At 39.8% G+C, this 17,954-nt stretch overlaps 1 protein-coding gene across 1 annotated transcript in view; it reads right to left on the bottom strand.

The window, feature by feature from the left end:
- DEPDC1B (DEP domain containing 1B) overlaps positions 1-17,954 on the bottom strand; it is an 84,249-nt gene that overhangs the window by 32,444 nt on the left and 33,851 nt on the right. Inside the window, exons 4-7 of the mRNA XM_080680486.1 lie at positions 13,112-13,239; positions 11,111-11,241; positions 8,794-8,841; positions 4,148-4,288 (exon numbers count right to left, since the gene is read on the bottom strand). Of these exons, the coding sequence (XP_080536612.1) occupies positions 4,148-4,288; positions 8,794-8,841; positions 11,111-11,241; positions 13,112-13,239 (448 nt within the window). The remainder of the gene's footprint in view (positions 1-4,147; positions 4,289-8,793; positions 8,842-11,110; positions 11,242-13,111; positions 13,240-17,954) is intronic.

The following is a 17,954-nucleotide window of genomic DNA, read 5'->3' as shown; positions in this document are numbered from 1 at the left end:
GAATTTTTTACATTTAATTCTCTAACACAGCTGGAATTTATCCTGCTGAATGGTGGTAGAAAGATATTTTTTTCCAAAAGTTTTTTCAATCATCCTAGTGACTAACAGTATGCTTATAAATATCTTGTGCATTTAGTTATAACCAGGGAATACCTAGGCATTTCTCTGAATTTCCACCTTTTAAGAAGTACCTAATGCCGCTTTTGCCAACAATCTTAACATATAACAGTAGTCCCTACATTTGGAGGTGATTCAATATCTCTACCTTGGCCCATCTGCATCTTTAAAAGCTCCAGTCATAAGCAAGACCAGAGCCCTGAGAGCAGAGAGCATCACCAGCAAGAACTTTGGACTAACATAGACAAGAGCCCTCTGTTTGATCAAGCACACTACCTGGGCACTCTCTGAAGAAGAAAAAAAAAAAAAGAGAGCCAAAGAATAGAAAACTATCCTTATGGATACTTCTAGGTTAAAAATACAGGAGGAGATCTCAACCTTTGAGTAAGATGATCCAGTGTACAATCAGTCTATTGAATTTCAAAAGCATTTTATAAACTTAACATTTAAAAAGAAGGGAACAGCAAAGAGCTACTTTCTCAGTCTTCCAGTCTACTAGCAAATAAACCAGGAGTCTTGGGTTCAACTGCCTACAGGAACAGATAAATGGAATAAATGAGCAAAGGGTATCAAGTGAACTGGGCTTTAGATTCTGAAAAGCAATGGGGAGCATTGGAGACTTGGCAAATTAGAATTCATGTCTCTGAAACACTTGCTCCTTCTAGTGGAGACACTACACAGCTGCTGCAGTTTGTGCCACTCAAAATTCAAGCACAGAATTGCCAGATCCATTTTTCTAAAGAATCCATTATAAATTCTTACATAAATTTCTTGTTTCTTGGAGTTTGGCAACTAACTAAGTTTCTTTTTAAAACATACAGGCCACATGTATGTATGAGCCAGATTGGCCCACAGAACACTACTGTAGAATCTCAGATTACACATGCAACCCATAAGTCACCCAATTTTCAAAAGTACTCTACCTTGCTCCCATGCCCTATGTGCTTCCTTCCTATCTGCTGCCCTTTCCTCAATATGCCAAATTATTGCAAGCTTCACAGAATCTAGGGTGTGTGTGGAGTGTGAGTAAAGGATGTTATACTACCTCATTCACCCAATTCAAGGTTCAGATGAACTCTGATCTTAATACAAGGAACTGCCATTTTGGAAATAAAAATTAATTATTATGAAATAAAAATTAATTATTATGGACAGTTATGTTAGGTCAGACTACTGAGCCAAATTAAATCATTTTTTTAAAATTATAAGTAAAGAACAAGTCTTACATCTCTGAAAAGTCCTTTTTTTTTCTTTTAAGAACTCTTAGATATCTTGTTTCATATATCAAAAATGATTAACTGCTCTCAGGGTCACAGCTTTGGCATTATTTCATGCTAGAGATCAAAGAATAGACCTCAAAAGAAATTCATTAACAAAACTGAAAATCATTTCCATTGAAAATGCTGTAGGACTTTTAGCTTCTACACAAAATTGACTACCTACTTTAAAATACGTTTACCTAATGGCATCCTATTCCAATCAATGTAAGTCAAAAGGTTTAAGGAATGAGTTAACCCTCCTGGGATTCAACCTATATATCTAGTTTGTAGATACACAGTTTCTAGATCTTGTTCCACAGGCTGTAACAGGATTTCTATCCTATATAATAAAAGGCTAATATGCAAATTGTCCCCTCGGGAGTTCTACCGACCGAGAGTTTGGCTGACCAGGAGTTCGACAGCTCACTATGACATGCGCTGACTACCAGGGGGCAGCATGGAACGAAGGAAGGCCCCAGCTGGAACCGGAAGCCGGGGGGAAGGAAGGCCCCGGCCAGCAGCCGGAAGGCCCTGATCGGCCCTGATCGGCAGCCAGGCCTAGGGACCCTAACCATGCATGAATTTCATGTACTGGGCCTCTAGTATTAAATAAACTTTGTTGATCATATAAACAAATTATAGTCTTTCATAATCTAGAAGACTTTCTTCTTTTACTACATAAGGATATGGTTTTTAATGCAGGGTGTCTCAAACATATTCACTTGAGAAGGACTGTATTAGTCGTGCTGGCAGGGCCCAATGGTTGAGTGTTGACCTATGAACCAGGAGGTCATGGTAGATTCCCAGTCAAGGCATATGCCTGGGTTGCAGGCTTGATTCCCCCACCTCAGTGTGGGGTGTGCAGAAGGCAGCCAATCAATAATTCCCTCTCATCATTGATGTTTCTATATCTCTCTCAGTCTCCCTCCCACTCTGAAATCAATTTTATATATATATATTTTTAAAGAGAAGGATTGGATCAGGGAAGGTTACTATATCATGACCATTTACACACATTAGTCTAGTCTTGCAGATACCCAAGTGTGATAAATTCTCTATTCTATCTATCCTTCTCCACAATAAACCCTCTATTGATGATATTTTAGAGGGTGGCTGCCTCTGACATCAATTTGGAAATAATCAGCTGTAATTCCTAGCTGAGTTAAAAATGGACAATTGTCGTAGAATAGACCAGAGACATCATAAATATAACTGATTCAAATTAGAATTCATTTTTAAAAGTTCCAAGTTCTTTTGTTTCTAAATCAGATAATTTTACAGTAAGACATTATGAAAATGGAAAATGAGAAAAAATATCTTAGAAGTGATTTTAATCCAGTTTTTAGAATTCTTTTACCAGTAGCATAATGGGAATTAAGTAGCTATAATGAGAATCTACTCAGTCAGTCCATATGCACACTCAACAATAGCAAGTACTCATCATTAGGCATGATATTCACCAGTACATAAGCCCCAAGTCCTCCTTGGTTGTAAACAAAATGATGACCCAGTGGCTTCAAAACTCAGTAACAAGACAAATCCCTTCATCTGTTCCCAATAATGTCTCTCTGAAAACAGACTCACCCTTATGTACATGATTTATAATTGTTGTTTTTGTTTCTTATTATCAAAAAACCTACAAAATCTTAAAATTTAAAGTACTGTGCTATGAGATCAGAAATTATTCACATATTGTTAAGACTTTATTTTGCTAGGATACTATGGCGACATCTATACTTTCTAAGAAGGAAGGAAGACAAAAAGGAGGAGAAAGGGGATAAAAGAAAATGGGAAGATTGCTAACCCCACAATACTCAAATGCAAGAGTATTCTAATTGGTATAAATTTACATAATAGAGGATGATACCCATACAATGGTCTGGTTATTAAAGCAAACCTTTTGACAATAAAACAGTAGTATTTTTGAACAATCATAAAGCAAGAGGAAAATCTGATTTCCTAGAAAAATAAACAGTTTCAGAAAGAACCATAGCAAATGTTGATTTTTTTTCCTTTTAACCATGTTTTCTTTTTTATTTAAGTTATTTTTTAAAATACATTTTTATTGATTTCAGAGAAGAAGGGAGAGGAAGAGAGAGATAGAGACATCAATGATGAGAGAGAATCACTGATTGGCTGCCTTCTGCACAGCCCCTACTAGGGATCAAGCCTGCAACCCGGGCCTGTGCCCTTGACCGGAATCAAACGGGGACCCTTCAGTCCATAGGCCGATGCTCTATCCACTGAGCAAAACTGGCTAGGGCTCACCATGTTTTCTTGACAGTGTAAATTCTGAAGTACAAATCTACGTGAGGAATAGCAACAAGTTTTACAAAATGATAAAGTTATTATATTTTGCATGCCACAAATAACAAATAGCTCTATAAAATCTGATTCTTCCATAAAAATAAATTAGATTTCTAAATGAAAATACACCTTCCATACCTATTTATGACATCACAACCAGAGTAGCAGATTTACTCATGAACAGTAAATGTCAAATTTACATTCTTCTCTATCAACTAACTCATACTTTTTTATACAAAAATGACATACAACATATTATTCTTTCTTAAGAAATAATTAGTTGTCCTTGCTTTGATTTTCATAATAGAGCTTAACCATTTTCATTTCCTCCTTTAAGGACAGGACACCAACTAGGCAAGTACCTTTTAGTTTTTATTTCAAAAACACTATGGAAGTTTGGCTAATGAAAATGAAATGATTCAATATCAGTAGTGCAGATAAATGCTCATTATATTCCAACTTACCTAAAACACTGACAAAGGCATCAAAAAGATGAAATGTAAGCAGAGGCTCTTTCAAGTGACCATAGTAATCTGCTATGGTCTTAAAGACATCTTTCTCAAATCCCACGTACATAGGCTGTTTCAAATCTGAACAATTAGGCCCTATTGAAAAAAGAGAATGAGATAGAAAGAGAAACATTAACAAGGCACCCATTAAGTACTAACCTCTGTGTATATGTATGTTCTGTACAGATATTCAAGATCAGAAAAGTTTTCATGGGAAAAACTTACATCAAATAAATTGACGTTATATATTTTGATTAAACAAATATGACAGAAACATTTTCATGGGGGAAATTGACATTAAATATTGACATTATACATTTTGCTTACACAAATATGATTTATGTCTACATTGAAATCTAACACAATGAGAAAAATCACTGACTTACTTCCATTTTTTTTTTAAAAACCCACTTTCTTTCATGTCCTTCCGAAAGGCATTTTTATTAAATGTAAACAATGATAATTTTCTTTGAAATATTCAATATTTTCCTAGTCTTGACACAGTTGACCATAACAATTAGCTCATGATAACAATTAGCTCACACATTTAATAGATAAGTTACAAAACAATCTTAAAGCTTTTCATTATTTTATCATTGCTATATTATAATATTCTAGAGTCAGAGTTGAGTGATATTATCAAGTTCTGCCTCTAAATTATTTCAGACTGAATAAAATTTATACATTCTTTCTTAAAGATATTTTGAAAAGGGGATTTTACATTATGTCTTTCATTCTGATTATAAAACTCTCTACTCAATCCCCAACCAACCATCAAAAGATAGTTTATCAAGCAGATATTGCAAAGTTGGAGTAACTATAAGAAGCCTGGAACAACCTCCTTCTAGCCCTACCCTATGCCAGCAGCAAGGCAAAGATCCACTTGTATCTGGGACCAAAGAGGAATAAGAAATGCTTAGCTCTCTTCAGAGTTGGCAGCAAATGCCCCCAACAATACCTACAGAGACCACAGATTTACACTGTTAAGTGGAGGGACAAACTAGAGCTGCCCATGTCTTCAGGGAAATGGCAAATAGTCCCATGAGGAACAGTTTGGCCAGCCTTCTCTATTTCCATCACCACGTGGAAGAAAGAAGTGCAATTGCATGGCCAGTTCCGGGCCAGCAGAACACAAGACTCAACAACTGTATCCAAAGAGATCTCTTACCTCAGGAGAATGAAAGATGAAGCCAATAAAAACTGAAAGGAACTTCTAACTATAGAACTGCTATAACTAGAAAGGATCAATCTGAAAAAGACAAGCATTCTGGGCCTTCACATTTCAACGCAATTGGGACACAGTGAATATGGCTTTTTGTTGGTCTCTCTAAAAACCTCTTCTTACCTCTTAATATTCTGTACATTTCTTATAAAATAATTTGGTTAAAATAACAAAAATTTTGAAGGATCTTTATATGTGGTACCACATTAACCTAGCAGCAAACAACCACCATTTTTTGCTTGCTTCCTCCTCCAAAATATTGCAGGCTAAGTCAAGTGAAATGCTGTCATTAGTTTGATATGTCTCAGCAAGCAATACACATTGCCTTGGCTTACTCCCTCCCAGGATAAATATGCAGTTCATTCTAAGCAATTGTATCCCTTTGTGAACATTCAACATTCCATCATTCTTGTTAAAAATATGCAAAAAAGGGGGGGGGGGGAGTTTCCTAAAAATAAAACTGCATAGTGAACTCTATGAGAAGAGGCCATATTTCTAAGATCTTTCATTTCTTAATTATCCTGAACTTCAGAATATTTTTTAAAACTAGTTTTTTTATAAATGTTATTCATGGCAGATTTTGGAAGAGTTGTTTGTATCCATTTCTGATTGAATTCTTGCAATCTACATGCACAAAGAAGAAAAAAAATCAGTTAACCTGATTTTGTATTTATCTGGCATTAGTTCTTCATTCTGCGGTCAACCACAAGGCTAGTCACCAATGAAAGTACACAGGCCTATGTGCGCACGGTCTACAATAAATGCAGACAGGCTTAAAGAAGGGAGCAGCAGATTTATAGAAAAGAAGGCGCCAGGCCTTCAAAATCCTATCTAATAAAAGAGTAATATGCAAATTGACCATCTCTCCAACACACAAGATGGCTGCCCCCATTGGTCAAAGATGGCTGCCCCCAGGTGGACACAAGATGGCCGCCACAAGATGGCCAGCAGGGGAGGGCAGTTGGGAGGGACCAGGCTGGCAGAGGAGGGAAGTTGGGGGTGACCAGGCCTGCAGGGGAGGGCAGTTAGGGGCAAACAGGCTGGCAGGGGAGCAGTTAGGCGTCAATCAGGCTGGCAGGGGAGTGGTTAGGGGGTGATCAGGCTGGCAGGCAGAATCGATTAGGGGCAATCAGGAAGGCAGGCAGGCGAGCAATTGGGAGCCAGCAGTCCTGGATTGTGAGAGGAATGTCCGACTGCCCGTTTAGGTCCGATCCTACTGGGATCGGGCCTAAACGGGCAGTCGGACATCCCTGGAGGGGTCCCAGATTGGAGAGGGTGCAGGCTGGGCTGAGGGACACACACCCCCGTGCACGAATTTCATGCACCGGGCCTATAGTATTATATAATCAGTCTATCCTTTCTGCTCCCTTTTAGATGATTACAACGGGAATCTAGACTCATTAAAAATAAAAAGTGTAAGAAATAGTTCATAACTTTAACAGATTCAAAATAAATTTTGGAGACCAATGAGAATTTGGAAAAATTAATTATTTTATAAAACTAATCAAAAGGCTGACATTGCCCTTTCACCACATTGTTTTGACACATAAACAAGCATCTTTATGAATATGCCAACCATCCACTGCACTTGCTACTTATGAGACATGTTCCTGTCCCAAGAATTTCCACCTAATGTAACACCACCTGACACACATGGAGAACATTACTGAGTCGCTCCTCACATCTTTCCTCTCCATTGATGAGCAATTCCAGTTATTCTAACCTTTTCTGCAGAAGTTTGGTGGATTTATATATACATCTTTCTTGAGGGAAAACTATACCCTTCACTAAGTTTTGATCATCACTGAAAATTCAACATTATAGATACACCTTAATATACACTTTACAACATACTATAGTCCAGATTTGTTATTCTGGCTTCCTCAACCTCCAAGTCCTAAGTTTGCCAGGAATTCAGAAATGGGCCATTTAACCTCCCATTTACACCTTCTATCTTGTCACTGCCAACTCTGGCCAAATATATAATTTAAACTTAAGTGATTTCAAATGATTGAGCAAGAATAAAAATCACTCTCCCAAGTTAAAACCATAGAACTCTACATCTCAGAGGTTCCAAAATATTATCCAAAAATGGACAATAATTTTAATAGTTAAACATGGAGAACTTTGGGCTTCACATACACTAATATTGCTATTCACACTCAGAATGATAATATATAATCATTTTTTGTATATTACCACTGAGATCACCCACTATCATCTGAATAGTTATTTTAATTTCATTCTATACTCAAACAAAACTAACTTCAGTTAAGTAATTCAGAGTCTATTAATTCAAGAATTTATACACCTATCTCTGCTCATACTAGTCTCACCCAAAAAGGAAGAAAGAAACTACCTCTCTGCAGTGATCTATGAGGCTTCAAAAGACCCAGAGAATATCACCACTATCAGTCAGCCAATAACTAGAATTCTTCTTGTTAAAACCATTGGTTTGAGTTAAGCCATTAACCATTAAAATTCCTTCTTTGGGTCAAGCCTTCTGAAAATCCCCCCCAAAATAGTAATGTTAAAAGAGATACTTCAGCCCTAACCGGTTTGGCTCAGTGGATAGAGTGTCGGCCTGCCGACTGAAAAGTCCCAGGTTCGATTCCGGTCAAAGGCATGTATCTCGGTTGCGGGCACATCCCCGGTAGGGGGTGTGCAGGAGGCAGCTGATCGATGTTTCTCTCTGATCGATGTTTCTAACTCTCTATCCCTCAACCCTCCTCTCTGTAAAAAATCAATAAAATATATATTTTTTTAAAAAAAAGTGATACTTCAATTATTTATCATTTCACAGTGCCTGTGATATCCAATAAAGTGATATAATCTGATAAAGAGATATAATTATTAGGACAATTGAATAAAGTAGATATCAACTGCCTATGAAATGGATTTTGTATGCCTATGAAAACCTCAAAGGGACCACCCTGATACAGGTGCCTTCATCGTACGTCCAAATTACTGAAAGTCTTTCTTGCTTCTCTGCATGCAGGTTCTTCTCCTTCCAAACCATCCTGCATTCCAATGAGATTAGTCTTCTAAAACATTTCTCTCCCACTTAAACTACTGCCCTGTAAAAAGCCAATAGTAGACAGGATCTGCTAAGCAAACTGATGATGTAAATATAGGACATACCTAGGAACACATGTTTTAGGAATAAAAATCAGACAACAGAAAATGAAAACACAATTCCCTTTAAACGCATTCTATAATCAGCCCTTTCACCAAGTCACACATTTATCAGTAAAAGTACAGTAATCTCAAAATTATTAACTACCAGTCACACAGGTTCAGATCATTAGCAAAAATATATTCTAATTCAGGGTGCCAATTTCTGTTAATTTCATAAAATTGGCAGACAGTAAGTACTTACAATTTGCCAAACACTTCATTGCTGACAGTACCCAATGAGGAAGTTCTTCTGCAGAAAAATAAAAAGATATTTTATTCAATTGCATAGAACTCTAGAAATTACATAGATAATTGATATCATAAGAATGTAGTACTTGCCTAAGTAGTATGGAACATATCTGCTAATCAAAACCACCTATTTATGTATTAGAACTTTAAAAGATGAAAATTTTTCCTTAGCAGCAATGGTACATTTGCTTGTATAAATCATGCCTGCAAAATTCTCTAAGGACAAGATGAACTTTTTAAAGCTTTCATGACAAGAATAAATTTGATCATTTGTTCCAGGGAAACAAACTAACAAACAAATCAATTATCCTAAGAATTATATCAGGCGCCCTAACCGGTTTGGCTCGGTGGATAGAGCGTCAGCCTGCGGACTCAAGGGTCCCAGGTTCGATTCCGGTCAAGGGCATGTACCGTGGTTGCGGGCACATACCCAGTAGGGAGTGTGCAGGAGGCAGCTGATCAATGTTTCTCTCTCACCAATGTTTCTAACTCTTTATCCCTCTCCCTTCCTCTCTGTAAAAAATCAATAAAAAAATATATTAAAAAAAAAAAAAGAATTGTATCAGGAAATGAAAAAAAGAGGAAAAGCAAAAAGATTAGTCATGAAATGCATTTGTGAAACCAGTTCACCAAAAAATAAAAAAATAAAGGTGAATTCTGTATGTCCAAGGTCCAATATAGGTATCACTTTACATAATAATGGTTAACACTGCTACAAAAAATTCCTAGGTGAGCCAATTTGGTAGTCTTTTCCTCCTTCCTGGCCCTGTTACAGACATCTGATGAGATGGGCTGGCACTCACGCTTCCACTTCTTTATCTTCTCTACTTTCGGTAAAATTGAAAAGACACTGGTTGAATTGTTAGACCTAATGAACTTGAGACTTGTGAGTGCTCTCCTTGCTGAAGAACTTACTTAATAAGACCAAAAAAAAAAAAAAAAAATGACTGGTCATCCAACAAGTAGCTAAAATTATTAATGTTTGCTATAATCAGCGAATGTGAAAGTATTTTAGATCTACTTCAAAGGCAACACCCCCTCATTCTATATAACTTAATTTTATATGTTGGTATTAACCAGACAACTCATAAATTCACAAATCTATTTCTGTTTCCTGGTGTCCTTCATTACTGATACAGGGGCTAAAAAGGGGGAGTATTTCAAGTTTCAAAGACACATTCTGTTCCTGTCATGAAACTTTGCCTTGAGCAACATCTTCCCTCTCACCACTGCTCGGACTCCTTCTGGTACAGCTCTGTCTGCTGCCAGGAGCCTCCAGCCTAAACTCTAATAAAACCCAAAAGTACTGTACCACCTTCCCACATCCAAAGGTCATTCTAGTTCCAGCTAAATCCCAGGATTAAGTGTTTGAAGTAAAGGAAGACCCAATCAAAGAGCCTGTTTAATTCTAGCCCATCCCTTATCCAGGGGAAGGAAGTTGTAAACTCAGTTTGGAGATTCTGGCCCACTATATGTACTGTGAGAGTATTTTTCAAAAATCAGGGCCCTACCTAGTTTGCCTTAGTGGATAGAGCATCAGCCTTCGGACTAAAAGGCCACGGGTTCAATTCTGGTCAAGGGCACATGCCCAGGTTGCAGGCTCCATCCCCAGTAGGGGACATGCAGGAGGCAGCTGATCAATGATTCTCTCTCATCATTGATGTTTCTAGCTCTCTATCCCTCTCCCTTCCTCTCTGAAATCAATAAAAATATATTTGAAACAAAACAGGATAACTGCTAAATGTTTGTTTTTTTCCTGATTTGTAAACTGGCTTGAAAAAAAAAAAAAAAAAAAACGTATACAAAATTGAAACACCTTCAACCTCTAAAAAAAGCTACCTTTATAAAAAGAAAAAAAGGACATAAACCAAAAGTATCCCAGAAACACTGACATGGAAATATAACAAAAAGGTCAATGAGAACCTAAAATCAATCAGACCCCAGGATCCACCTGAAAACTGATCAAGCTCTAAGGTAGGTCTTAAACCTACTCACTTTTGGGGGATTTTCTGAGGATAATACAGAACCTCTTAATGCCCATTGAGGCTAACTGAACTGGCCTCTGGATGGATTTTGCTGACGTTTTCACTCCTGAGTATTCATCATTCTATGACATTCCTTTAATCCAAACAATTAGTTAAAAGGTATCAGGATACGAGATGAGGGAGTATAAATTTAGTTAGGATTTACAGAAGCATCAAATAGAAGGTGATAGATCAAGCAGCCAACATATGGCTCAACCAGAAACAAAATGGTTTCTATGCACTTACTTGATTTGTCATCAAGGATAACAACTCCCTGCTTGCTCACACTATATACATTATGTATGATGAACTTGGACTTCACAAGTTTAATGTCTAAAACTTCTTCTAAGGAATCTAGGCCAAGGATTTTCTGTAAACTAAAATGAAAGATGATAATTACATTATTTAGTTAAAATTTTTAAGGTTATTATCTACCCCAAATCCCAGCACTGTAAAATATCAATCTTTAAACTGTGTTGTTTTCTTGCATTTCACCCAATTCTTGTGGGGCAAAAGGCTAGAAAATGATTATGATAGAACACACTGAAAAATATCCTTTTGCCATTAACATATTGCTTTAGTAATTTAATGACGTAACACCTTAAATGCCAAGAAAATGTCATCCTATCTAATAAAAGACTAATATACAAATTAACCATCACTCCGCTACACCCACAAGCCATGCCCACCAGCCAATCAGGAGCGAGTATGCAAATTAACCCCAACCAAGATGGCTACGGCCATGGAGCGAGCAGGAGGCTTGGGTTTCCCCGGCTATGGAGGAAGCCAAGGTTTCCACACACCCTGGCGGACCCAGGCCTCCACTCAAGGCTACAAAGTTTCAATTATAGAAGATAAATAAATCCCAACAAAAATGGCAGCAGCCACAGAGTGAGCAGGAGGCTTGGCTCCACTACAGGCTACAAAGTTTCAATTATAGAGGATAAATAAACCCCAACAAAAATGGCTGCAGCCACGGAGCGAGCAGGAGGCTTGGCTCCGCTGAAGGCTACGAAGTTTCAATTATAGAAGATAAATAAATCCCAGATACCAGGGCCTCCGCCGGGGCGCGTGACCAGCCTGCAAACCACCACAGGCCCCTCGCCCAGGCCACCCCACGCCCCAAGGAAACCCCCATCCTGATCCGGGACACCCTTCAGGGCAAACCAGCTGGCCCCCACCGGTGCAACAGGCCTCTATCCTATCTAATAAAAGAGTAATATGCAAATTGACCATCACTCCAACACACAAGATGGCTGCCCCTATGTGGTCAAAGATGACTGCCCCCATGTGGACACAAGATGGCCGCCACAAGATGGCAAGCAGGGGAGGGTAGTTGGGAGGGACCAGGCCTGCAAAGGAGGGCAGTTGTGCGCGATCAGGCCAGCAGGGTAGGGCAGTTGGGAGGGACTAGGCCTGCAAAGGAGGGCTGTTGGGGGCGATCAAGCCTGCAGGGGAGGGCAGTTAGGGGTGACCAGCCTGACAGAGGAGGGAAGTTGGGGGTGACTGGGCCTGCAGGGAAGGGCAGTTGGGGGGGACCAGGCCTGCAGGGGCAAACAGGCTGGCAGGGGAGCAGTTAGGCATCAATCAGGCTGGCAGGGGAGTGGTTAGGGGGTTATCAGGCTGACAGGCAGAAGCGGTTAGGGGCAATCAAGAAGGCAGGCAGGCGAGCAGTTGGGAGTCAGCAGTCCTGGATTGTGAGAGGGATGTCCGACTGCCCGTTTAGACCCGATCCTACTGGGATCGGGCCTAAACGGGCAGTCGGACATCCCTGGAGGGGTCCCAGATTGGAGAGGGTGCAGGCTGGGCTGAGGGACACCCCGCCCCCCGTGCACAAATTTCATGCACCGGGACTCTAATAAGATATTATAAAAACAAGAATTAGCTTATCCAATGATGAGAAACAGCTACTAGCACATCTTGGTGAGAAAAAAACCTGCTATTAACTTTAATTATATAGTACATAAAATATTAAAAAGACCAAATTTCTCATTGTATTTCATTAAGAGTTCAGTATTACTAGAAAGTTAAAGAACTTTCAAATGTCTACTCTTAACTATTATATAAATTACATAGAAAATTAAACAGAATCCAGTTAAATTGTGTTTGATAAGCAGCACAGCTGCAAACAATGCAAAGTTGAGATTTTTATACATAATTTCAGAAAATTAAATATTCAGAGATTAATGAAGAAGCAAATTAGAAAAAAAACCACTAAAAAGTCTCATTAATATCAAACGCACATACTGTGACAATGTCATAGACTTCCATATCTCTTCTACATTGGCCTCTGTCAGCTGTCTGCGGTAGACAAGGCGGCAAGCCGGCACCTCTCCAATAGCAATACTGTGACGCTTGTACCACATCTCAGAATTCTGATGGCAGGGAGGGGAGTAGAAAGAAAGAGAATATTTCAATGGACAGCGGTATTGTTTAATAAGAAATTCTTTAATTTTGTTATTTGTAATTTGATTTAAAATAAAAAGAAATAAACTAATTTTCTTTGCATGCAGTGCAGAGAAATAAAGTATGGCTATTAAAAACCAGGTCATATTATAAATTAAAATTCAGGAATTACAAAAGAGCTATGATGATAAGCATGACATTTCCTGTGGGAGTTCCAAATAATCAAGTAGCAATGAAATAAAATTTTATTATTTCAAAATTAAGTACAATACCTATCCAAGTTTATACAGTGTCCAAATTGAATGATTATTTAAAATAAAATTATATTACATTCAAGAGTTCTCTCATTTTTGTAAGCAAAGATCAAATAAGTACAGTGTTGAATAGCAGCCCCCAGACCAGCCGTGGGCAAACTACGGCCCGCGGGCCGGATCCGGCTGTTCTAACCGGTTCTCTTGCTCTACCCTCCGCTCCTTTACTTTGAATTTATATTAGTTCACACAAACATTCCATCCATGCTTTTGTTCCGGCCCTCCGGTCCAGTTTAAGAACCCATTGTGGCCCTCGAGTCAAAAAGTTTGCCCACCCCTGCCCCAGACCATAGGCATGTGTAAAAGGCAGGTAAAACAAACCTCCACAGAGAACAGCTGGAGATGGCAAGGAGAAAAATGTTAATATTAATTCTCTCTGGATGATATTATGGGTATTTTTTCTTTTGTCTCTGCCTGTAAACAATTCTTTTAAATACATTACTAAGTACCTGTGTGAACTCACTTGATTCTCGAAACAACCCTACCCCAGAGGGGTATTATCATCCCAGTTCCACCCAGAAGAACACTGAGACAGAAACACAATGAACGAAACAGACACAGCTCAAATAAGTAGTAAATGGAGGAGCCAAGATTCAAGAGCCCACACTTACTTTTCACATTATACTGCCCCCACTCAGCAAACACAAGAAATAAATTTATGTATTTCATTTTATTTGATATAATGGCTAGGCAAGAGAGAAGATAGGACAAAACAAAAACCAACAAGCAAAGTGGAGGCAGAAACAGAAAGAGGTAAAGTAAGAAATAAAAAATGAATAATAAGCTCAAGTTCTTCAAGATGATGAAGTGTTTCTTTATTGATTAACACCATCATTCTAACACCTGTATCAAGGGAAACAGATCCTGCTCTGCCATTTCTTCTTTGGACAATTCTCAAGAAACAGCAGTCTAGGCTTTAGCGGAATTCTAACAAGCAGGGAGCTTTCAAACTTCTACCACTCCATTTAAGGGGGGAGTATGAGAAAAGGCAAGACAACAGTTATCAAAACAAATGTAGATTCAGATGACCAGGAAAATGATACACTGGGGGCAGGGAGGTGGATGAATCGAGACACTGGTATACCACTTCAGGGATTCTGAAAGATTTGAAACTGAATGGAAGATAGAAGTCACTGTCATTGGTGCATTAAAGTATGCTAACGAGCAGTTGGTTTTCCTAGAGGTAATACCAGGAATATTTTGACTTTGAAGAACCAAATAGAACAGAAAAGGGAAGTTATTATTGATGGCATAAACACACATTAATTTAATACGGGATTCTATCTCTTTTGTTGAATAACTATTCTAAAGATGGGGTCATATTAGATGTTTAAATGTGAATGTGCAAAAATAATATACCTTATCTCACAGAACTTATATTTTAATTTTCTCTAGGATTGAGACTAGCAAGCAGACCTTAATTAAGTGTTCCTTATTAGGGATTAAATAGTCCTCAAATACCCTTTTGCTCACTCTTTCAGAATAGTTCTACTATGTTTTCTATTAATCTATGTTTGTATTGTTTTGTTTTTTTAATATATTTTATTGATTTTTTACAGAGAGGAAGGGAGAGGGATAGAGAGTTAGAAACATCGATGAGAGAGAAACATCGATCAGCTGCCTCCTGCACACCCCCTACTGGGGATATGCCTGCAACCAAGGTACATGCCCTTGACCGGAATCGAACCTGGGGCCTTTCAGTCCACAAACCGATGCTCTATCCACTGAGCCAAACCGGTTTTGGCTATGTTTGTATTGTTATGCTTCACTAGACTTTGAATCTTTTTAGAACAAAACTTTATCACATATTACTGTATCCGTAGAGCCTAGTACAATGCAAGACACACAGTAGACACTCAATAAATCTTTTTTGAGTGAATAAGTTAATGACTTCCAAATATGACTGCTCCCCTAAGTTCCAGCGCCATTATCTCCATCTGCCTATTAGACACGTCATTTAATACAACCCAACTTTATCATCAAACATATTTAAAACCAAATTCATCACTATCCCTGACATATCTGTAAGCCCTATAGAGTCCCCATTTCTGTCACCAGTGTTATTTTTTCTTGAATTATCTTTGATACAGCCTAAGTTGCTTAACTATACTCTCCAAACTGAGATAATACAACTTCTTCAGATATTTTTTCTTTTCATTACATTGCCGAAAAATGTTTACATCAAATCTTTGCAAACAAGAGAAACCAAGATGGCGGCATAGGTAAACACCTAAACTGCTGCCTCGCACAACAATTTCAAAACTACAACTAAAAGACAGAATGGACACCATCCAGAACCACAGGAAAGCTGGCTGAGTGAAAATTCTACAACTAGAAGGAAAGAGGAAAGCTCACAGAGAATTGGAGGTACGGCAAAGGGGCTTTGTGCGCGCAGAGAGGAAGGGCGGCTGAGAGCCTGGCTGACTTTCTCTGGCGGAAGGGGGAAGGAAGCTTCCGACCGCACTGAACCCCAGTTCTGACAGCACTGAATCCCAGTTCCGGGCGAACACCTGGGGACCCACGCTCTTACGGGGGGAGTCTGGACTCTCAGGCGGAGACTCGGGAGCCAGGGAAGGTGAGGACTGAAAGTGCCCGCGCGCGCACGCCAGTGCGCACAAAGGCTGCGGAGGTTGCCACAGGCTTTCCCTAGTGAAAGGGAGTCAGAGGCTCCTGACGGCACTGAGCCCCAGTTCTGACTGCAGTGAACCCCAGTTCCAGGCGAGCCCCTGGGGACCCACGCTCTTGTGGGGGGAGTCTGGACTCTCGGGCGGAGACTCGGGAGCCGGGGAAGGCGGAGGACTGAAAGTGCCCGCGCGCGCGCGCCAGTGCGCACAAAGGCTGCGGAAGTTGCCACAGGCTTTCCCTAGTGGAAGGGAGTCAGAGGATTCTGACTGCACTAGGCCCAGTTGGGACTGCAGTGAACCCCAGTTCCAGGCGAGCCCCTGGGGACCCACGCTCTTGTGGGGGAGTCTGGACTCTCGGGCGGAGACTCGGGAGCCGGGGAAGGCGGAGGACTGAAAGCGCGCGCGCGCGTGCCAGTGCACACAAAGGCTGCGGAGGTTGCCACAGGCTTTCCCTAGTGAAAGGGAGTCAGAGGCTCCTGACGGCACTGAGCCCCAGTTCTGACCGCAGTGAACCCCAGTTCCAGGCGAGCCCCTGGGGACCCACGCTCTTGTGGGGGGAGTCTGGACTCTCAGGCGGAGACTCGAGCTGGGGAAGGCGGAGGACTGAAAGCGCACATGCGCGCAAGGGCAAGGCTGACAGGAAGCCAAAACTGAGACTCCACCCCATCCAAGCTGAGCACAGAGGCTATTGCAATTTGGCAAGTCTAATCCTATAAGGCTGTCTCCAGCACCGAACTTCTCCCAGCATAGACACAGCTGATCCTTACAGCCAACTGGCCCGGAGGTCAATTCTTCCCAGTGATACCAACAACAATAAAGACTTAATTACAACAAGGCTGTACACACAGTCCACAAAGGGGTGCACCAAGAGTGTCCACCTCAGGTTAACTAGGGAAGCAGACCCACTGGGCCATAAAGGAAACCTAGCACAAATATCTACCTTACCAACTCAGGGAATCAGTGAAAATGCGGGGTCAAAGAATCAGATCACAAACGAAAGAAATGGAGGAAAACAAACGACTGGATATAGAATTCAAAACCACGGTTATAAGACTTTTTAAGAATATCCTAGAAAAGGCCAATAAATATAACGAGACCCTCGAAGATATGAAAAAGGACCAACTAGAAATTAAACATACACTGACTGAAATAAAAAATATTATACAGAGACCCAGAAACAGAATAGAGGAACCCAAGAATCAAGTCAAAGAATTGAAATACAAAGAAGCAAAAAACACTCAACCGAAAAAGCAAAAAGCAAAAAAAAAAAATCCAAAAAGTTGAAGATAATGTAAGAAGACTCTGGGACAACTTCAAGCGTACCAACATCAGAATTATGGGGGTGCCAGAAGAAGAGAGAGAGCAAGATACTGAAAACCTATTTGAAGAAATAATGACAGAAAACTTCCCCCACCTGGTGAAAGAAATAGACTTACAAGTCCAGGAAGCCCACAGAACCCCAAACAAAAGGAATCCAAAGAGGACCACACCAAGACACATCATAATTAAAATGCCAAGAGCAAAAGACAAAGAGAGAATATTAAAAGCAGCAAGAGAAAAACAGTTAATTACCTACAAGGGAGCACCCATACGACTGTCAGCTGACTTCTCAACAGAAACTATGCAGGCCAGATGGGAGTGGCAAGAAATTTTCAATGTGATGAATAGCAAGAACCTACAACCAAGATTACTCTACCCAGCAAAGCTATCATTCAGAATTGAAGGGCAGATAAAGAGCTTCACAGATAA

The sequence above is a fragment of the Plecotus auritus genome, assembly GCF_963455305.1.
Source record: "Plecotus auritus genome assembly, chromosome: 7".
In the NCBI taxonomy this organism is placed as follows: Eukaryota; Metazoa; Chordata; class Mammalia; order Chiroptera; family Vespertilionidae; genus Plecotus; species Plecotus auritus.
Note: the sequence above shows the minus strand (reverse complement) of the source record. Positions and strands in the feature narration are given on the sequence as shown.